Source organism: Lynx canadensis, chromosome D4 (assembly GCF_007474595.2).
Source record: "Lynx canadensis isolate LIC74 chromosome D4, mLynCan4.pri.v2, whole genome shotgun sequence".
NCBI classification, from domain to species: domain Eukaryota; kingdom Metazoa; phylum Chordata; class Mammalia; order Carnivora; family Felidae; genus Lynx; species Lynx canadensis.
The window spans coordinates 72,095,568-72,118,540 of NC_044315.2; the positions used below are offsets into that span (position 1 = coordinate 72,095,568).

General features: G+C 42.7%; 1 protein-coding gene across 16 annotated transcripts in view; it reads right to left on the reverse strand.

Moving 5' to 3' along the window:
- SUSD1 (sushi domain containing 1) overlaps nt 1–22,973 on the reverse strand; it is a 288,718-nt gene that overhangs the window by 83,290 nt on the left and 182,455 nt on the right. The window contains exon 16 of one of the 16 annotated variants that reach the window (XM_030294186.1): nt 21,688–21,845. The exons of the other annotated variants lie outside the window; for them this stretch is intronic. Coding sequence (XP_030150046.1) covers nt 21,703–21,845 — 143 coding nt within the window. The 3' untranslated portion in view covers nt 21,688–21,702. Of the gene's footprint in view, nt 1–21,687; nt 21,846–22,973 lie in introns of those variants that run through there. 16 annotated transcript variants of the gene reach the window in all.

Here is a 22,973-nt window from a genome sequence, read left to right on the forward strand (position 1 = left end):
GACCTGTGTGGTAAAAACAGTAAAAACTTGTAATTCTCCTAGATGTGCTGATTTCACGATGCCACTTATTTCTCTTCCACGAGTCAGGATAATATCATTAAAGGGAAGATAGTCTATGTGAGGGCCTTCTAGGGGAAGAAGCAGGGAATGTTCCCTCTACACTGCAGTCAAGCCCTGAGCACGGCATGGGGTCAGTGGTGGTGACCTCTGAAGAAGCTGGGAGGGAAGGGGGAGAGAGAGAGGAGAGTGCCTGCAGCATAGGAAGGACCAGGGAGCTTGGGGAGCCAGCTGGGGATTGAGAAGCCCCCAAAGGCTGAGTAGGAGAGAGGCCTGCTTGGATTTTCCTCCTGTGGGCACCACTGGTAAAATTTCTGCTCTGCAAACCCTACCCCTGATTTGGTACTGACCTTAGAGGCAAGGCCCTCACCCAGTTATCAAAAGGCAGTCACCTCATAAATGCAGCTGCTTTTTAGTGTTGCTGATATAAAACCAACAGCACCACCACCCACCCCATTCTGCGTCTCTGTTCTGTTTCTTTTGCTGCCTGTTTCCTATGCTGGGCGGAGAGCCAAAGCAGCTCGGGGTTACCAAACCCCAAAACCATGAAACCACTTCCCTTCCCTCAGAACGGTCCCAGCAATGTAAGCCCAGATGTGGATCCTTCACTTTTTCCTCCCCCGCCCCCACCTGTCCATTTGTCCCCAGAGATGAGTCATGAACCTCTTGGAGCAGTGGGAACCAAGAAGAACCAGGCCCCAAGCACTGGACAGCAGATTACTACTTCTCTTTCTTCTGGCCATGTGTCTTCACTCTTTGGGCAAAAGTTAATTTTAGCCAGCCTCTATCAAACTCCCGGAGGCTGATTTTCTTTTACCATGATTTCTCTGGAAATTTGAGTTTTTCTATTTCTGGTGCACAGCAAACCTGGGGTGCCCGGAAGGCTGGGAGGGGGGCAGAGTCTAAACACTTTTAGGCCTCTGGGATCCTGCTCCTTCTGTATCCCTGCCTCATCCTGGGGCACCATTCCCTACCGCCATGTTGAGGTTAGAATTGGGGGACCCCAGGGAAGGTCCTTTACCATCATATGCACCACTGCACTACCTTAGAACTCTTTCTTCATGGGGTACCTGGGTGGCTCAGTCAGTGGACCATGCAACTCTGGACCTCTGAGTCATGAGTTCAAGCCCCATGTTGGGCATGGACCCTACTTAAAATAAAAAAAAAAAAAAAAGAACTCTTCCCTCTCATTTGTTACTCAGGATCCAGAGCAACACATGTTCTGCCATACCCACCTCCTTGTGGAGGTAATAATTATAGCTAAAATTTATTAAGCATTTATTTTGTTTGCCCAGGCATTATCCCACTTTAATTATCTCATTTGATGCTCATAACAACTCTATAAGGCATGTGATATTATTTCCTTCATTCTTCAAGTGAAAAAACAGGCTTAGAGAGATGAGATAATTTGCCCAAACTCACCACCTGGTGAGCTGTAGTGCTGGAAATCTGAACCCAGGAAGCGAGACTCCAAAGTCTTATGTCTTGCCACCATTTCCATATCCTCTGATAGGGCTGAGAAGTCAAGGGAGGAGGTTCGTACAAGGGTTTCCTTTGGGGGCTGTTAGTAAGCAACCTCTAGGGATGGAGAGAACCATCTGTGAGGAACTAAGGAACATTCCCCAGTTCCCAGATGGTGGGGAATATGTTTATGCCAGCTAAAATCTGACACCTCTTCATGCCCTCAGAATCACCCCAGCCTTCAAGTCAGAAAGAAAGCCCCTCTCACTGGATTCTCAACTGAGCCAGACCAGCCCCCAGGGGCTCAGGGTCTTGTGGAGCTAACAAACTCCTCCCCTTCACCTCTGTGTTCCCTGCCCACCCCTTCTTCCTCTGGAAAGGCCCCCTCCTGGGCCTTGTCCAAAAGAGTCCCTGTCGTGAAGGAGACCAACCCTTGAGCTGCAGGCCCAAGGAACAAGTCCTCGACATCCATCAGTCTCCTGCCCCTGGCCGGCCTGTGTTCATCACTACCCGAGCCACTCTGTCTCCAGGGAAACCACTACGTTACCTGAGATTAACACCACCTGGCCCAACTCCACCCTCCCACTTATGGGCCTGTAGGAAATCTGATTTAACTGTATCTAAAACCAGGAAGTATGTTCCCACTGGGACTACATGTGCTAATTCTCAGAAGCTTTCTTGTGACAGAGGAAGAGGGGGAAATATATTTTAAAACTTATCTTTTTTCATCCTTTGTTCAAACCCTGAGACCTAAACTCTTGGTCCCACCCCGTCTCACCCTTAACCTCCACTCCCTACCTTCTCTGGCCTTTTCGAATAGAAAAACTGCCAGCAAATCTCTCCCTGCGCACACGCACATGTTTATTTTTCCTCATTACAAAAGTGAAATATGTCCAGTGCAGCTGGAGATGCCTTAGGAAGACAGAACTCATGGGCCTTGCTGAGGGACTGGATGGGGAGGGTGAGAGAAAGAGAGGAATCTGTAATGACATTGAGATTTCTGGCCTGAGCATGTAGATACAGAAGGAAGCTTCCAGTAGTGGACTCACAATCCCACTTCCTGCAAAGGGGGTACTTCATCCAAGACAAAATGAAGAAGAAATTTGGGAAGTGTGCCCCACTTTCTGATGTAGAGGGGAGGGCCAGGAAGCAAGGATGGCCGTGGGACGCGGGACCCACGGTGCTTATGTCATCTGTGCCGCTGTGGGTCAACCATGGTCAGAGAGGCTTCTGTGATTAACAGAAGACTCTGGGCCAGCAGAGGAGGCAGGGGCCCCAGGAAGGAGGCCACTCACCGCCGTGCCATGTGCCTTGAGTGGCGGTTGAGCCAAGAAGAAAACACATGGGAAAACTGGCCCCTGGAGTGGCTGTTTCACCAGGAGAAACCACAAAGAGCCAAGCCCCCCCAGGTAGGGCTGCCCTTGGCCCAGCTCTCTGCAGGCTGCTGTGCCGGTTAAGCAACGGGTGGTAAAGTTTTCCTCTTCTTACAGAAATACCTCTAATACAGGAATAATGTTAATGACTAAAATGGCAGACACGAGGAGGTGGCTGGGGAGCTATTCTGGGGCAGCCGGAGTCCTCTAGCAGGGCCTTGCAAATTCGACCACAAAGAGCCCCGTTCTGAACACAGACAGTTTTTGGAAGCTGGAGTAGCTGATGTGAGTTTTACTGCATGACACGCAGATGTGAGAAATGTCACATTTCTTTGTTTCTATAAATAAGATCAATTTGCTCAGGGCCTTCACACACTTGGTGAGCCAAATACTTCATCTCGGTCACAATCCGAACGCTCTCTCTCATTTCAGCATCTCCCTACTGCACACCCACACGTATGCACAGAGGATGCTGCAAAAATGCTGAGGTTGTCAGTAAGAGGGAGCAGGGAGGGGGCAAGTTGGTCCAAAAGACGCCCATCAAGGAAATCCACTGAGAGGGGAGCCATGGCTGTGGAAACAGGGAGATATCTCAAAGCCACCAGGTGCGAACCAGTTTGATTACTGCAAGGGGTAGAGCAAATGAAGTGGTAAGAAGAGAGCACTGGTCTAGACCCACTGGGCTGCAGAATGCTTTCCCCCAGCGAGGGAGAGAGAGACCATCAGTGTGGGCTCGCAAAGCTGCAGGCCTGCATCATGGGTTACACAGCAGGGGGAGGAGGCATGACCAGGACAGACTCCCAACAGGCTTGGTGGCCCTAAGAGCACTCCCCCTGTCCTGGGGCTCTGGAAGCAGGCCTCTGGCAAACTGTTCCTTTCTGCTGTGTACTTCCCAAATAATCCTCAATCCAATTGCTCCCGCGTTGCCTCTGATCTCCCCTTCAGACCTTGGCTTTGCATCTGGCTTCAGTTCTCCACTTTACCCCCCACCCCCACCCCATGGACTCTTGGCTCTTCTTGGCTTTCCAAGCTTCCTCAGGAGGGACTCATTTGTGATTCTCTCTTTCCTCACACTGAAGCCACAGGTCCTTCCGACTGACTCCTTTTCTCTGGCTGCTTCAGGAAGCATAGGTGGGAATAAATGGGTGCTACTCCCTCAAAAGCCAAAGTTCAACAGTTACCCTTGTTGCCCCGGGGTGGTCCACGTTTATTCCAGGCCCCAGCTCAGGCTTGACATGATGATTCTGGCTTGCTTCGTCTATCTGTAGCCTGGCCTCACCCTGCCCTTTTCCTGTGCATGGTCTGTTGATTCTTCAACAATTACAAATTCTTCTTACTCAAATGAGGGAGAGAACAGGGGCTATTTCATAGCTGAGTTCCTCAGTCCGGAAATCTTGTTCCCCTTAGGGGAATGATCTTGCCCCTAAGGCTAACAGCTCCCTCTAGTGGCTGTGATGCTACAGCTGAGGGCACTGAGCTATTGCAAACACTGTAGGCACTGTTCAATGTATTCTACTTATATTAGTAATTTAATATTCACATCAATCCACTGAGAGAGGCATTATTATTGTTATCACCATTTTACAGATAAGGAGATGGGCACAGAGAGATTAAGTAACTCTAGCCCAAGATCACACAGCTAGTTTAAGGAACAAAACCAGCCCAGGAAGTCTGGTTCCAAAGTTGGTGATTTAAGCTTTGTACCACACCGACTCTCAAAATGAAATACAGTACCCACCCACTCCATTAAAACCCTCAGCACACCTCTGCCCCTCTCACAGAAATTCCTTTTCTAGCAGACATGCTACAGGTTTAAAGATGGATAGTGTGAGCCCCTCTTCATTTCACTCTTAGCAGGTAAGGCAAGGATGGTACTTCTTCGACCAGGCAGTCCACTGCTCAAAGGTTCCTCTGGTTCTGGAGCAGCACGATGCATATTCAATGGCCTTATCCAGCATAAAGATAGTCCCCATGTTAAGCTGCAGTTTTAGGCTGGGGATAGACTGGCTCTCTACTTGCTGTGTGGTTATGGTTCTTCAGCCAGGCACAGGAAAGGAATGATTTCTGACCATGGACTCAGTTCTAGAAAGAACTCAGGGACATACTCTCCGAAGAACCTGTCTGCTCCATTTCTACTGGCTGCTAAACCTCCCTGTGAAGAGAGAGGCAAGCCTACCGTCTCAGCCTGCCACCCCAGGCTAGAAGCCAGCTCCCAGACACACCAAGGGACCACCAGAGAGCTCAGCAGCTGGAAGAGATGTCCAACTGCCAATCAGGGACCCCAGTCCTCACCTGAGGGGCAATCTTAGCCTCCGCACCTTACTCTACCAAGACTTGGTCCTACAGGCTCAGCTCCAATGTGACTCAGCAGTGGGAGGAATACGAAGGGTCTCATGAGATGTTTCCTACTGACCCTCATGTGGGAAACCATGTGGTCCCAGTCATTTGAGGATGGGCCCATGACAGTCTCGTGGGCATCATTCTCCCTTTAGTTTCCCTTTCACTTTTGCTGCCTACATTGCCCGGAACCATGCAAGACCTCTTTCAGCCTAATATTCCCATGGCAGGAGTTCTGGGAAAACACAGAAAACATTTATTTTTTTTTTATTTTTTTTTTTCAACGTTTATTTATTTTTGGGACAGAGAGAGACAGAGCATGAACGGGGGAGGGGCAGAGAGAGAGGGAGACACAGAATCAGAAACAGGCTCCAGGCTCCGAGCCATCAGCCCAGAGCCTGACGCGGGGCTCGAACTCACAGACCGCGAGATCGTGACCTGGCTGAAGTCGGACGCTTAGCCGACTGCGCCACCCAGGCGCCCCAACACAGAAAACATTTATGAATACCAAACCCAAGCAGGCATGAAGTCAGAGTTCAAAAAGCACAGTCCACAAGCTAAAAGAATTTTTAAAAGGAAGCCAAATCTTTAAGTTGCATCTCTACTGTATTAGAAGGGACTTAATTTATAATTTCCAATGAGGTTATGTGGGATAAAGCCTTTAAAAGTTAAGACTGACAAAAGGATGGGCTTTGAAGTTTATAAACAAACCTTCTTGAGAATCTTCTCTTCCTTTTTCTACTATGCCACCTGTAAAGTTAACTGCCCAAACCTCCAAGAGCTGTTGATAGCAAATAGCCAAAGGAGGTTTGCCCCTCACCAAAGGAAAAGCCCAGTGTTCTTCATCAGAAGGACAAAGCAGGGACACAGTATTAGAGTAAATACTATTCCTGCTGAGGCCTTAAAATATACATGGGACATCAGACCTTTTCTAACATAGTGGTACCCAGACTGAAGTTCACAGGGTAGCACATTTTGAGCTTTTTGTTTTTTTTTTGTTTGTTTTTTTTTTTTTTAATTTTTTTTTTTTCAACGTTTATTTATTTTTGGGACAGAGAGAGACAGAGCATGAACGGGGAGGGGCAGAGAGAGAGGGAGACACAGAATCGGAAACAGGCTCCAGGCTCTGAGCCATCAGCCCAGAGCCTGACGCGGGGCTCGAACTCCCAGACCGTGAGATCGTGACCTGGCTGAAGTCGGACGTTTAACCGACTGCGCCACCCAGGCGCCCCCATTTTGAGCTTTTTGAATCAAATCTAAGACATCATTAAAGTAAATACAGCACTATTTAAAAAAAATTTTTTTAATGTTTATTTATTTTTGAGAGAGACAGAGACAGAGACAGAGCCCGAGTGGGGGAGGGACAGAGAGGGAGGGAAACACAAGATCTGAAGCAGGCTCCAGGCTCTGAGCTGTCAGCACAGAGCCCAACGTGGGGCTCAAACTCACAAACCATGAGATCATGACCTGAGCCAAAGTCGGAGGCTTAACCAACTGAGCCACGCAGGTGCCCCAATACAGCCCTATTTTATGTACCACTGAGAAAGAAGAAAATGTTACTAAACCAAATGTTCTATTTGTTATAGGATGCAAATCATCTTTAGAGATGTTAAAATGTGAAAACAAATCCATAGAATCAGTGAAACATGATTGATTCAGTATTGTTAGGATGAAATGGGTCACTCCTCACAGAGTGCTTAGGGCAGTGTTTGACACACTGGAAGAGCTCAATAAATGTTCTGGGTTTTTTTTTTAATTTTTAATGTTTATTTTTGAGAGAGAGAGAGAGAGAGAGACAGACAGAGAGACAGAGCATGTGTGGGGGAGGGGCAGAGAGAGAGGGAAACACAGAATCTGAAGCAGGCTCCAGGCTCTGAGCTGTCAGCACAGAGCCCGATATGGGGCTCAAACCCATGAACCACAAGACAATGACCTGAGCCAAATCTGGATGCTCAACTGACTGAACCACCCAGGCGCCCCCTAATAGATGTTAATTGTTGAAATACCTTGACTGTCCATATATTTGGGATTTAATCCTAAGAAAGGTAAGAGGCTGTATTCAGGGAGAATAATCCACTTTCCATGGCAGAATGGAGAAGTATAGGTTGAATTGGTGAGGTGGACAGTCACGAGGAGGCTGCCAGAAGATACACCAGAAAGATGGGTTGCATGGGGCTGAGGTGAGCACACTCTGTCCATGCCAGGGAGGAACTGTAAGTCTGGTCACTGTCTAGATCCACCCTAGAGAATGGGAGCCACTGCCTACTGGAACAAAAGTCACAGCAGGGAAATCCTGTGACAAGGTTTGAGAAACCTGTATTATTACTGAAAAAATGAGGGCACGAACTAACACCATGTCAGCTAGGCAAGGGTCCCTCACCATCCAAGAGCAATTGCAGTCTTGAGATAACGCAGCATGATGAAGTGGTTATACCACTAGAGAAGGGAAAGTAAGGCCACCTCATGACATCTTTCCACCCACCACAAAGTTCCGTGTAGTTCACAGAGGGGACCAACACATGACCATGAAGGAAGGGCCATCTGGCTCAGGCCTACTTCCTCATTGCCACCAGCTGTGCCCACATTTGACAGTTGCCATTTGGCAGCTGCCGGTAACAAATGACTATGAGGAAAAGGAGCTCCTGGTTCACACAAAACTCACTGCACCTTGTTTCCGGGCCCCAGTTAAGTCCTGTCACCCCTATTTTTGCCTTTCCTTTTCCGTTGCCATTAGACAATATGACCTAAAGATTTTTGCTTTGGAGAATATATGATTGTTGCCTATCTGGCCAAAAGCGGTGTTATTAGTGTTTCATGAGTAAGGGATTCCAATTAAACAAGGCAAATTGGACACACACTTACCTCTCTGCATTAAAAACCCACAAAAATGACAGTAAATGGAATATTTTTTTTTCAAAAGCCATAAACCAACAAAGAGAATTGTAAGGAAATAATAGTAGACTTAGATGTCAGAACTATTTTTTTTTTAATGGAAAGCAGATAGAAGAGTTAGAAGATAGGAGAAAAGTGGGAAGCCTGTAAGGGAAGGCCAAGAAGGAGCAAGATGATTCCCACTCAGGAAAGGCTTAGGGCTTGGAGACACTATTATCTCTCACAGCAACATAAGCAGCCAGAAGACAATTGAACAATAGCAGCCAAAACTGCTACAAGTATCATTTTCTTAAAGAAAAAAAAAGTTGTCTCCTATACACCAACAATGAAGCGACAGAAAGAGAAATCAAGGAATCGATCCCATTTACAGTTGTACAAAAAAACATAAAATACCTAGGAATAAATCTAACCAAAGAGGTGAAAAATCTATACACTGAAGACTAGAGAAAGCTTATGAAAGAAATTGAAGAAGACAGAAAAAAATGGAAAAAGATTCCATGCTCCTGGATAGGAAGAACAAATAGTGTTAAAATGTCGATACTACCCAAAGCAGTCTACATATTCAATGCAATCCCTATCAAAGTAACACCAGCATTCTTCACAGAGCTAGAACAAATAATCCTAAAATTTGTATGGAACCAGAAAACACCCCGAATAGCCAAAGCGATCTTCAAAAAGAAAATCAAAGCAGGAAGTGTCACAATCCCAGACTTAAAGCTAGACTACAAAGCTCTAACCACCAAGACAGTATGGTACTGGCACAAGAACAGACACTCAGATCAATGGAACAGAATAGAGAACCCAGAAATGGACCCACAAACGTATGGCCAACTAATCTTTGACAAAGCAGGAAAGAACATCCAATGGAATAAAAACAGTCTCTTCAGCAAATGGTGCTGGGAAAACTGGACAGTGACATGCAGAAGAATGAACCTGGGCCACTTTCTTACACCATACACAAAAAGAAACTCAAACTGAATGAAAGACCTCAATGTAAGACAGGAAGCCATCAAAATCCTCGAGGAGAAAGCAGGCAAAAACCTCTTTTATCTTGCCTGCAGGTCTCCGGAGGCAAGGGAAACAAAAGCAAAAATGAACTATTGGGACCTCATCAAAATAAAACGCTTCTGCACAGCAAAGGAAACAATCAGCAAAACTAAAAGGCAACTGACAGAATGGGAGAAGATATTTGCAAATAACATATCAGATAAAGGGTTAGTATCCAAAATCTACAAAGAACTTACCAATTCAACACCCAAAAAACAAATAATCCAGTGAAGAAATGGGCAAAAGACATGAATAGACACTTCTCCAAAGAAGACATCCAGATGGCCAACCAACACATGAAAAAATGCTCAACATCACTCATCATCAGGGAAATACAAATCAAAACCACAATGAGATACCACCTCACACCTGTCAGAATGGCTAATATCAACAACTCAGGGAACAACAGATGTTGGCAAGGATGTGGAAAGAGGATCTCTTTTACACTGCTGGTGGGAATGCAAGCTGGTGCAGCCTCTCTGGAAAACAGTATGGAGGTTCCTCAAAAAATTAAAAATAGAACTACCCTATGACCCAGCAATTGCACTACTAGGCATTTACCCAAGGGTACAGGTGTCCTGTTTCGAAGGGACACATGCACCCCCATGTTTATAGCAGCACTATCAACAATAGCCAAAGTATGGAAAGAGCCCAAATGTCCCTCAATGGATGAATGGATAAAGAAGATGTGGTATACATATATATACACATACACATATACATATACATACATATACATATATGTATGTATATATACATATACATATATATACACATACACACACACACACACAATGGAGTATTACTCGGCAATCAAAAAGAATGAAATCTTGCCATTTGCAACTACGTGGATGGAACTGGAGGGTATTATGCAAAGTGAAATTAGTCAGTCAGAGAAAGACAAAAATCATATGACTTCACTCATATGAGTACTTTAAGAGAGAAAACAGATGAACATAAGGGAAGGGAAACAAAAATAACATAAAAACAGGGAGGGGGACAAAGCATAGGAGACTCATAAATATGGGGAACAAACTGAGGGTTGCTGGAGGGGTTGTGGGAGGGGGGATGGGCTAAATGGGTAAGGGGTATTAAGGAATCTACTCCTGAAATCATTGTTGCACTATATGCTAACTAATTTGCATGTAAATTTAAAAAAATAAAAAATAAAAATAAAAAAATACATAGCACGGGTCCCCAAAATATAATATATTATGATAAGTACAGAAAAAAAATATTATCTTCCTCATCTTAGGGGGGGGGGAGCCCATCATTCAATCAACCCGCCTTCCTCAAGATATATCTATCTTTTCCTTCTCTCTTTTAAAAAAATATTTATTTGAGAGAAAGAGAAAGAAAGAAAGAGAAAGCAAGCAAGCGAGCATTCCTGCACACGAGCAGGGGGGTGGGCAGAAAGAGAGGGAGAGAGAGATTCTCAAGCAGGCTCCACACTGCCAGCACGGAGCCAGATGCAAGGCTTGATCTCACCAATTGTGAGATCATGACCTGAGCTGAGACAGAGAGCTGAAACCAAGAGTCAGATGCTTAATGAACTGAACCACCCAGGTGCCCCATTCCTTCTCTTCTATAGTCAAACTGATGTTAAATATTGTCTGCATTCCCTGTCTTCATGTCCTCACTTCCCATCCATTCCTTAATGAACTTCACTCTGCTTTTCTCTCCCATCACTTTGCCTAAAACCCATCCTGCAGTCACTAGTCCAGTGGGCACTTTGGCATCCATATAAGATTTGAGTTCTCTTCAATCTTAAGGTGACATTATTCATCTTTCTCTCTTTCTTTAAAAAAATTTTTTTTTAATGTTTATTTATTTTTGACAGAGAGAGAGAGAGAGAGCATGAGCAGGGGAGGGGCAGAGAGAGAGGGAGACACAGAATCCAAAACAGGCTCCAGGATCTGAGCTGTCAGCACAGAACCCAACGCAGGGCTTGAACTCACAGACCACGAGATCATGACCTGAGCCGAAGTCAGACACTCAACCGACTGAGCCACCCAGGTGCCCCAAAGACTCATCTTTCTCTCTTTTTTAAGACTCTTTTCTGCCTTTGGTTTCTGAATCTCCACACTCTTCTGAGGTCTGGCCTCTCCTTCATGACCTTCTTAACAAGCTCTTCCTTTTCCTCTCCCTTAAATGTTGGTTTCCTGGGGATTCTGTATTGTTCCTGTCTTAATCTAGCCACTGTACCAACTACTTCTATACCTACTGGAAACTCCACAAGGTTTCTCATTGATGGATTACACTCAGGTGAATGTATCATCTTCCCAACCATCTTCTAGCTCAGGGAAAGGCACCACCATAAACTTGGCATTCCTATTACATTCTCCCCTCTCCCTTGCTGTTCTTGTCATCCATTGCTGCATAAAAAATTACTCCCAAAGCATAGTGGCTGGAAACAGCCTATTATTTTTAATCATAATTTTATGGGTCAGATTTCAGGAAGGGCTTGGATCAGTAGTTCATCTCCGATCTACGTGCTATCATCTAGGGCATCTTGGGAGTGGAGGTTCTACTTTCAAGATGTCTTCGGGGCGCCTGGGTGGCGCAGTCGGTTAAGCGTCCAACTTCAGCCAGGTCACGATCTCGCGGTCCGTGAGTTCGAGACCCGCGTCAGGCTCTGGGCTGATGGCTCAGAGCCTGGAGCCTGTTTCCGATTCTGTGTCTCCCTCTCTCTCTGCCCCTCCCCCGTTCATGCTCTGTCTCTCTCTGTCCCAAAAATAAATAAACGTTGAAAAAAAAAATTAAAAAAAAAAAAAAAAGATGTCTTCTTCACTCACATTGTGTGACATCTCAGTACTCCTTGATTGATCTCTTTCTCTTCATATGGCATCTCATTCTCCAGGGTTTCTCCAATGCCTTGGGCTTCTCACAGCCTATTCTTTGGGTAGTCATATTTCTTTTTTTTTTTTTAATTTTTAATGTTTTATTTATTCTTGAGAGAGAGAAAGACAGAGCATGAGCAAGGGAGGGGCAGAGAGAGAGAGGGACACATACTGAAGCAGACTCCAGGCTCTGAGCTGTCAACACAGCGCCCGACGTGGGGCTCGAACTCACGAGCTGTGAGATCATGACCTGAGCCGAAGTCAGACGCTCAACCGACTGAGCCACCCAGGCACCCCTGGGTAGTCATATTTCTTACCCAGAGGTTCTAAGAGATAGGAAGTGGAAGATACGAGGCTAGTTGGGCACTACACCTTGAAGTGACAATGTTACACCTTCTGCATTCTATTGGTCAGAATAGTCTCAGGGCACACCCAGAGTTAAGAGGGTGGAGAAAGGCTCCATCTCTTGATATGGATGGGAAATATTATTGCAACCATTTTTGGGAGTACAATCTACCATGTTTACCCACACAATCAATTGCTAGATCTTATCTGCTCTGCATTCTAACTGCTTCTCAAATGCATTTACCTCTCTCCCTTACCACTATCATCACCTTATGCAGGCCACCATTTTTTTTCTTTTGGACTGTCTTAGCTTCCTAACTGGCTTCCATGGTACTTCTAGATCTCTTTTATTCTCTGTATGACTGATAGCATGATCTTTTTGAAAGGCAAATTTAGTTATGTTTCTTCCTATACTTAAAACTTTTACATAGCTCCCATTGCCTTTAGGAACAATCTAACATAGTATGCAAGTCCATTCATGACCCTACCTCTACTTCTACTTCCACTCTCAACTCAGATGGTGCGATGGATTAATCTATAGCTCTACATATTTAGGAGCATTTAAAAATAGGTTTTTAACTTTACATAAAATTGTTTTTATATTTGTGTTAATGTTTCATCTGTGTCTTTTGGGAAATTTAGTTTTGATTATGAATTTCTGGTGCCTATAAAATAGCTATCACCTAAAAAGTGCTTAGAGGTGAAGGTACTGTTTCCAAAAATGTTTCACTATGACACCTTTCTATACTCACACTTTCAATCTTGCCTCCTCTGTTATTTTTGGATGTAATTTAAATCACTGGTTATTCATAAAGACTAAAACTTCAACACCTCCAGCACTCTTTGACTGTGTCCATGGCTTCTGATTTTATAACAGTAGCTCTTTATGTATTTTTCTTTTTTTTCAAGTTTATTTATTTATTTTGAGAGAGACAGGAGTGTAAGCAGGGGAGGGGAAGAGAGAGAGGAGTGAGAGAGAATCCCAAGCAGACTCTGTGATGTCAGCACAAAGCCCAACATGGGGCTCAAATTCATGAACTGTGACATCATGACCTGAGTCAAAACTAAGAGTGGGTCGCTTAACCAACTGAGTCACCCAGGCGCCCCCTATAACAGTAGCTCTTTTTTGAATGGCTTGTTTTACACAAATAAAATGTATTTATGTGATATTAAGTATAAATAAATAGAACTTTTAAAAATTATTACAAACATCTTTGTCTTTTAATAGGATAATTTTACCCATTTACATTTATTGTCATGACTGATAAATTTGGCCTTTTGTCTTGAATTTTAGGTTTTGCATTTTTTCTTATGCTTCCTTTTTTTCTTTGTTTTCTATCTTCTAATACTTAGCTCAAAGCTTTATGACAGGCCTTTGATAGTGTTTTAGAAAATATGTCAATGTTTCTAATTTCTAATTCTTATCTTTATTTCTTTGCATGGTGAAAAGTTTTAAAATTTTGACTAGACCACTTTTTCCCCTACTGTTCAATATTGGTTATTGACAACCTAGTATGCAAAAGACACAGATGACACAATGGTAAAGAAAAGAAACAATCTCTTCCCTCACAAAGCCTACAGTTTAACAAAGAAGACCAACCATAACATAAAAAAAGTAAAATAGGGCCAAGTACAGATTTTATATTCAGGTTATTGTCATACATGTTTAACTATACAATCAATTGCAAGAATAATCTTTGGCTTTTCTGGTCCCTTTGGAACTAAGTTTACCTTTATTATATATAGTAGGTGATTTTCAGTGTTGCCATGATTTTCCAATTCTTGGGTCCTTTATTTATCTCCGCTTGGCTACGATATGTCATTCAAATAGCTTGGTAAAGGGATTCTTTTATGGGCTCTCCAAGAGCCAGCTACAAGGCAAAGGGAACTCAATACCATAAAAAATTGACACATTCATGATTTTTCACCATCAGAGGACATGCAGCAAGGTTGTGGATTAGGAAAAAAAACTTCCTAGCAAAGCTATAGAGACCACTGCTCAGTTTTGAAAGAGACATTTTTCTAAGACTTTAGGAGTTAGAGTAACCACTCTGCATTGCTTATAGGCACAATTACCATTTCAAGATCCACTGCATCCATAATGAGATCTCATAGCTAGCCATGCAAAAGTTGAGGTGTGTTTGGTAGTAGTAGCATGGAGAAGCCTGTCTCAGGAAACCAGAAAGGAACTGAAATGATGTACTCTGATCCCGCAGTCTAGATTGAGATGGCACCTGTTTCTTCTTTCATACCAGACATCTGGGACCTGATACAGGATGGTGGGGAAGGGGAAAGACTAGCCACTTGAATAATGACTGCTTTTATGAACAGCTACTTAATCTAGACAGATATAAGCAGGAGGCCAGCTCTGAAACTGTAGAGCCCAGAAACTGGGGAAATAAAAATTAATCTGAGAGTCAAGAGAGTGTGTCAAGAGATTGATGTCATGAAACCAGCCTAAGTTCCATGCCAATATTGGACACCCTTGCCTGTATGTCAAAGACAGCTCTTCTATTATACAATACATATTAATGCTGACTTGGAACATTCTGCCTGCCTGCCCATGTTGATCAGCCGCCTGAAGGTGGTGGAAGAGAAAAGAAGGCTAGTGTGAGAAAGAGGATAAACCATCCAATAATCAGGCCTACTCTCTTGACCCTTGAAAGGTCTAGAAATGTTATCACCTACCACCAAACCCTTAACTTCTCAAATATGAGTTAGTCCTAGGGGGGAAAAAGTGTGGGTGGGGTATTTGGGGCAGAGCCTCATATCCGTACTCTCGGGAAAGGAGGTGGAGACACCTGGAGAAGAGATATATTTTCTATGTGGGACCACAAGGATTTACTAAAGGAAGATGTATAGGACAATGGTTTGATAATGTAAAGGATTTGTTTCTACCATCATTTCACTCCTCTCTTCTCTTCCATTTCTCATCAAACATAGACAATATATTTACAAGTGATTTTCAGTAAAAGGTATTTCCTTCAGATCTACATCTATCTATCTATTTATCTATCTATGTATCTATCATCTACCTCACATAAAAAAAGGCGGGGGGGGGGGCACCTAAGTGGCTCAGTGGTTCGGATGCTTGGTTAAGTATCCAACTTTGGTTCAGGTCACTATCTCATGGTTTGCGAGTTTGAGCCCCACACAGGGCTCTTAGCTGTCAGCATGGAGTCCGCTTCGGATCTTCTGTCTCCCTGGTTTTCTTTCCCTCCCCCATTCATGCACTCTCTCTCCATCCCCCTCAAAAATAAATAAAAACATTTTAAAAATTAAGAAAAGATTCACTTGGGGCACCTGGGTGGCTCAGTTGGTTAACCATTGGACTTAGGCTTAGGTCGTGATCTTGTGGTTTGTGACTTCAAGCCTCAAGTCGAGCTCTGTGCTGACAGCTCAGAGCCTGGAGCCTGCTTTGGATTCTGTGTCTCCCTCCCTCTCTGCCCCTCCCCAGTTTGTACTCTGTCTGTCTCTCTCTCTCTCAAAAATAAATAAACATTAAAAAAACAGATTCTCTCTCTATCCCTCTGCCCCCTCCCCTGCTTGCTCTCTTGCTCTCTCTCAAAAAAATAAAATAAAAAGAACTTTAAAAATGCATTATAAATGTACTTAAATTCAGGGGAGTTGATTTGAATTTAAAATGCAGTTATTGGAGGTGGCCTAACCTCCTTCCAATCCCAATGTTTTTCACTGAGAAAGTAGCCTTTTGAATATTTCATCCCATATGTTGTTATTTGCACTGGGTTATTGAGCATAATCTCAAACTGCTCTTTCTACCCAAACCTACAGAATAAGTAAGAAAGGGAAACAGTGATTTAAACAGGATCTGGACTGTCCCCAAGAAAGACACCTCCAAGATATGATAGACAAAACAGCTAAAAGGGTGATATGAGTTTTTGGAAAACCCACTCATGTCACTATAGGACATTGTCACTATATTTTTGCATTGAGATATTTGTTCTTTCAACTTGTAAGGAAACCCATCCAACTTGTCTTTACTAATTGCTCAAAGGCCCAAAATAGAAGACTCAAGAAATACATTTTGGCACAATTTTCATTTGTTTGTTTGTTTTCCTTTAGCAAACCTTTCTCTTTCTGCTGTGTTATATTTGTTCTTCTAACACCTGTCATAACTAAACACAGTAGCAATGACATTGAGCGCAGTGACTTCCCAAGGTGCCTGACAGAGCTAGCCCCAAAACCTGGCTGTTAGACTCAGAATTCTTCCTGGAACACCGTGCTGCCTCAATTCTCCCACAACACAAACCACGGAACTGGCTCTAGGACAGCCATGGAGCAGGGATGAGTGGCAGTTATCAGAATTGTAAGTTTTCTCTTTTCAGACTAACTCATATAATCAAATAAATCACAAAGATTACTCTTGTAAGCTCAGTTGGAAAGCACCGTTCACTCCTTCCAAGAGAAAAGAAAAAAAGAAAAGAAAGAGAAAGTCATCTGGGAGAGTGATGCCATTTCACAGTGACTTTGTAAATTTCCTAAATCAGCCAGTGTGCTGTTTCTTTCCTCACTTCAGTCCAGACCTGGAATGTGGGAAGAACTAGAAAGATTTTCCTGAAGCCCCAAAGAAGCACCAGAAGGAAATGAGACCGGACTGTTCCCTCCTCAGTAGAAGGCCCAAAACAAAATCACCATCCACATGGGATTAAGCTAAGTCTCCTTCTCCCACCCCATTGTTCATGCTGACACAAGTCAGAGGGGAGTGTTTACTGCTGAATCAGGCACATCTCTTCTGTTTCAATTTCACAGGAATAGAAAGAACTACAATAATGAAAACACTATCCAAAGGGACTGGAACCCTCGATTGGAATGTAAATTGGCATACACAATTTCTTAAAAGGTCAAACATGCTATGCTAAGTGAAAGAAGCCAGACACAAGAGGCCACATATTGTATGATTCCCTATTTATGAAATTTCCAGAATAAGCAAATCCATAAGGGATAGAGAGTAGATTAGTGCGGTTTTCAGGGGACAGGGGGAGGGAGGAATTAGGACTGATTGCTAATAGGTATGGGTCTTTTTCTGGGATGATGGAAATATTCTGGAATTAGTGGTGATGGTTGCACAATATAGTGAATGTACCAAAACCCACAGAACTGTGTATACTTTAAAATGATGATTTTTATGTTATATGAATTATATCTCAGTTAAAACACATTAAAACTAAAAACACCGGGGTCCCACATTCCAAAGGGTCTGAATTAAAGCAACAACTTTATATGGATATATTCAATTACATAAAGGATATCTTTTTCAATGTGGAAAAAAAAAGGAATGGAGAGAAATAGGAAGACCGGTTGTGTCTGATAAAAATGATCTATTGATCTTGTTGTGTTTTCATAAGCAAAAAATAAAGTCAGGCAGAACCTTTCCATAAAACTTACCATAGATTCCACTTCTGAGAATCTACCCAAAAGAAATGAAAATATGTTCACACAAATAACTGTACGAGAATACTCACAGTGGCATTATTCACAATAGCCAAAAACTGGTCAACCAACTGGTGAATGGAACAGCAAAATGTGGTGTTTCCACATACTGGAATACTATTTGTCAATTACAGGAACAAAATAATGATACATGAAATGACATACACAATATACTTCAAAAACATGATGCTAAGGGTGGGGGCGGGGCGGGGGAGGGGAAACCAGAGACAAAAGACTACATAGTCTATGATTTCACTTGGGTGAATTTTACAGAAAAGGGGAATGATGAGAAAATTCTAAAACTGGATTGTGGTAAGGGTTGCACTAAAAATTACTGAGGTGTATTTTAAGTTAGTGAAGTGGACGGAAAGCAACAAAGCAGGGCAGGAGGGAAAGGAAGAAAAAAATTGAAACACAAACACACAAAAAATAGAAAACAAGGTGACAGAAGTAACACCAAAGTTTCAGATTAAGACATAGTTAATGCAAAACACTCAAAAGTTTAAACTAAAATGTGGGTAAAGATATACCAAGCAACAACATAAAAGCCTGGCAATATTAATAGCAGAAAAGTGGAATTCATGGGTTAAACCTTCAGTGAGACAAAGAATCATTTTATGAATAAAAGGTAAAAGATGCAGGGAAGAAATAGTAAAGCTTGTCATGCTCTCATCTTCTAAATACAGGACTGTAGCAATATGTTCCTATTAGTCTATCACTGATCAAATGGGCAATAAATAAATTTATAAAAATGTTGAATAATACATATAAGCTTGAATTTGTAGATCCATCAAAGATGTATAAACTAGTTTCTGTTTAAAGGTATAAGAAAAATTTGCAGAGAAACAGCCCAGCAAGAAAACCTCATTAAGTTCTGAAACACAGAACTTTTTCAGACCACACTCTCTGACTGCAGAGCATTAAGTAGACATTCATAACAAAACCACAACACAAAAATAAAACCTCTACTATAAAGGGATGAACTTCTAGTTCTTGTCCCCACACTGCATGCTTCTTTGCCCCCCCACCTCCCTCCTCACACTCTTCCCCAAGTCAGGTGGCTTTAGAGCTCTGCTTACTTCCTTGTCCTTTTCCAGTTCTGTGTGCCTGGGGACTGACTGCTAATGCCCCACTAGGGACCACCAGGATACCTCTTAGAGCCCAGTCAGCTCTCATAGCATGATGCCTGAGTATTTGCTCCTAGGATTTAGAGCAGGGTCTCTGTTGGGCTTGACCCCCTGAGTTCTGTGCTCCTCTAACTTCTCCAGAGCTTCTGAATACTATTTTTTTAAATAAACATTTAAAGTTTATATATTTATTTTGTGAACGAGAGGGGAGAGAGAGAGAGAGAGAGAGAGAGAGAGAGAGAGAGAGAGAGAGAAGTGGGGGAGGGGCAGAGAGATTGGATCCCAAGCAAGCTCCACACCATCAGCCCAAAGCCCAATATACGGCTCAAAGTGCGAGATCATGACCCGAGCCAAAATCAGGAGTTGAATGCTCAAATGACTGAGCAACCCAGGTGCCCCTGGATGAACATTATTATGAACGGGCTCAGCTATTAATACAGAGGTGCCTTGATTCCCATTTGATTCGTGTTTCTTATATAAAGCTATAGGAGAAGCTCTCTAAGGAGAAGTACAGAGAGATGAGATGAGGATGATTTATGCATTTTTGCAATCCCGGACATAAAAATTACTGGCAAGTTTCACCAAATCTCATCTTGATTTTTAATATCTACCAACTGAAACTAGAAAAGACTTCTGTGCTGCTCAACATTAAAATACTATTGCAGGGGCACCTGGGTGGCTCGGTCTGTTAAGTGTCCAACTCTTGATTTTGGCTCAGATCATGATCTCATGGTGCGTGAGTTCCAGCCCTGCTTTGGGCTCTGTACTGACAACACAGACAGAGCCTGCTTGGGATTCTCTCTCTCTCTCCCCCTCTCTCTGCCCCTCCCCCACTCATGTGCACGCTCTCTCTCAAAATAAATAAGTAAACTTTAAAAATAAAATACTATGGTAAACTATTTACAAAAATGAATGAGATGCTTCCATTTAATAATGCTTTCTTTCTTTTGCCAAAGAATAACAATCACATGTTAACACTTAATGACAGAGATTTAAATAAATCTACTCTAAAGGGATTAAGAAGATCAAAATAATAAAGAAAAAAGTGGAAACCAATTAATTAGGAAACAAAACTAGACAGAACAGAGAAGTAAATCCAAGAGCTGTTTCTTTGGGTTATCTAGTTATTTAAAAATAATACTAAGGCAACATAAATAATGAGATTTATCCTGAGTTTTAAAAGGATTTATTTAGTGGCATGAAGATCTAGAACTCATCAGCAAATACCATACATTTCTGTGTGCTAATTGAATAGGAAGATCCCAATGGAATACACAGTTCTCACTTCTGCCAACCTCCCTGCCACTCATGGCACCCCACCACACCCCAAGACTTCACTTCTCACTTCAACAGCCCTGAAGCAGTGAAATCTCCTTACAAAAGACGATTGGCCCTTAAGGCTTGACAAGACTTCTCAATCCTTTTCTCTAACAATGTAAAAAAAAGTTCAAGTTATGTGGCAAACCTCAGGGCAAAATGCCCATTCCTTTCAAGTAGTGTTGACCTTCAAGCTGAACCACAGCCCCCCTGTTAGCCTTGTAAGAAAGCCTAACTGAAAAATAAGCTGGGAGAACATGGAGACTAAAGGGCATAGAGCCCAATGTTTGACCTGGAAAACACAGAACTAAAGACTTTGTTACAGGAGAAAGCAAATGGGGGTAGGGGTGAGGGTGGGAGAGAGGATCATAAATGTTCCATGGGGAAAAAGCTAAACAACTTTGCACCAGACTAATCAGTTCAATTTCTCCTCTAGTCCCATCTTTTCTGTTTTAGTTGTATAATTTCCGATTTTGTCTTTTCTGTAAACTGGAGATAATCAGCACACATATCCAAGAATTTTTAGAGCAAATCAGGTAGCGTATATGGAAGTACTTTGCAAAATGCAGTAGTTGATACATTGGTAGTGTAGGGAGAAGGGTTTCACTGCCCAGTGAGGGATGAGATAAGACAACACATGACTTGGGTCTGTTCTAGGGCACCCATGACATTCAGCTTTCAAATGCAACATGTGTTCACACCCACCGGGAAGCTGCTGGTAGGCTGCCATGAGGTTAAAGACCCTTCATAAGTCAGAAGGGTCTGAAAGAGAAGATTGGCTTAACTCAGGCAGGAATCTTTACTGCCTTGTCCTCCATTCTATCCATGCTACCTGGCACATGGGAGAGCCCCAGTATACATGTTAAACAAATAGTAGATGTGAGGGAAATGGAGGGAGACGACTGAAAGGTAACTCTGGGGTTTGGGTGACCAACTGGGAGATAATACCATTAACTCAACCAGGCTTCAGAAGAGTAACAGCCATGTGGAGGGCCCAGAAGCATTGCTTAGCAGTTAAGAATGTGAACATCAGAGTTAGACATCCTGGATTTGAATTCCAGCTCCACCACTGACGATCTTTGTAACTGTGGGCAAGTTATTTCAACCTTCAAAGCCTAAATTGCCCCACCCATAAAAATGGAGGTTATTTTAGCACCCAGTTTATAGGGCTCATTGTGAAAATTAAATAAAATACACTGTGAAGGGACTCAATAATCACTGATTAATATTATTATATTCTCCTTTCAACCACACTGCATTATGTTTTCAAATTGACCTTCACCATCTTTGTGGTTAGAACTGATTTTTTTCTGATAACATAACTTTCCTGTTTCAACATTCATGCCAGTTAATCAGTCTGTTTCTCCAGTCACCAGGGCAAAGACATGTGCTCAATCATACTTACCTCGATGGGGAGAAATAATTGTGGAGCCCCTATGTTTGTTGAGGTCCATGTCATAACAGAGCCTGTGCTGTAAGAAGCATTTGTATGTGGTATAGGAATGTCACCAGGAATGCCCTTGGAAGGCCTCCAGGCAGCAATATCCAGAAGAAGGTCACAGCCATGTTCAGGGAATGCAGGCCCAGCCCAACAAAATCTGAGACAATATGGGGATAACCACATGGTCATGTTCACTCATTATGCTACTGTATGTATAGGCGGAGATACCCAAACATTTTGGCCTCTCTCTCTAAATCTTAAGGTTGAAAGTAATTTTCCCCTCTTGGTTTTTAAGTATCCACTAAGGGACTGGAATACACCCTTTACCTGGGACAACATGTAAGTCTAAAAGCAGAAGCTTTTTATGTGGTCTTTTAAATTTCTCTGTATATAAGGACTATGGCTTTGGGGTCACCCCTGTCCTCTATGTAGGTCATGCTTTGAAGGTATAAGTAGAACCCAGAATAAGAATGAAATTTTGTGGTTTTTTGTTAGAATAAACTTGAATATTTTATATAAAGGTCCTAATTTTTATAACATCCTCAAATATGTTGGGGCAAGTTATATTTTCCAATATATATCCCAAACCACATACTCTGATTATAGAAAAGTGCAAATAACAAGTTTCATTCAAAAGATCCTGATTGCATCCCAGGAACTATTGATTCCTATGTCATGACCCAAAATTCAGACCTCAACACTTGACTTAAAGTCATGTTATGTCCTATTCTGCATTCGTGTAATGTTAAAAGCCCACGATATAGAATTAAATGTCTTCTGATTCTTCATTTATCACTAATTGTATGACCTTGGATGAGAGACTTGACCTTTCCGATGCCTCTGTTTCTTCATTTGTAAAATGAGAATAGTAACTGTTCCTAACTCATAGAGTTGTCACTAATGAGTTAATACACATTAATACAGAACTTAGACTAGTTCCAAAAGCCATACCATACACTTTTTTATGCTAGCTGATGTTGTTGTTCTGAGTTCTCTTGCTCAAGTGGCTGATATAGAAGGAAAGGAAGAAATACAGAAATACTGTAATCAAGTGCCAAGCTGACTTCCTTTATTCAGGTTAATAAATGAAGGCAAGGAGCTGTCCTTTGACTCTACTGCTGGCTGCTGTGCTGAACATTTCTTGGGCAACCATGTCCTAATATGCTGTGGCAGGACTGGAGCAGGGCTGGCTTGCCCCTTTCTGGAAGCTGAGGTTTGGGAGTAGGTGTGTGTGTGTGTGTGTGTGTGTGTGTGTGTGTGTGTGTGTGTGTTTAGGGAAAGATGG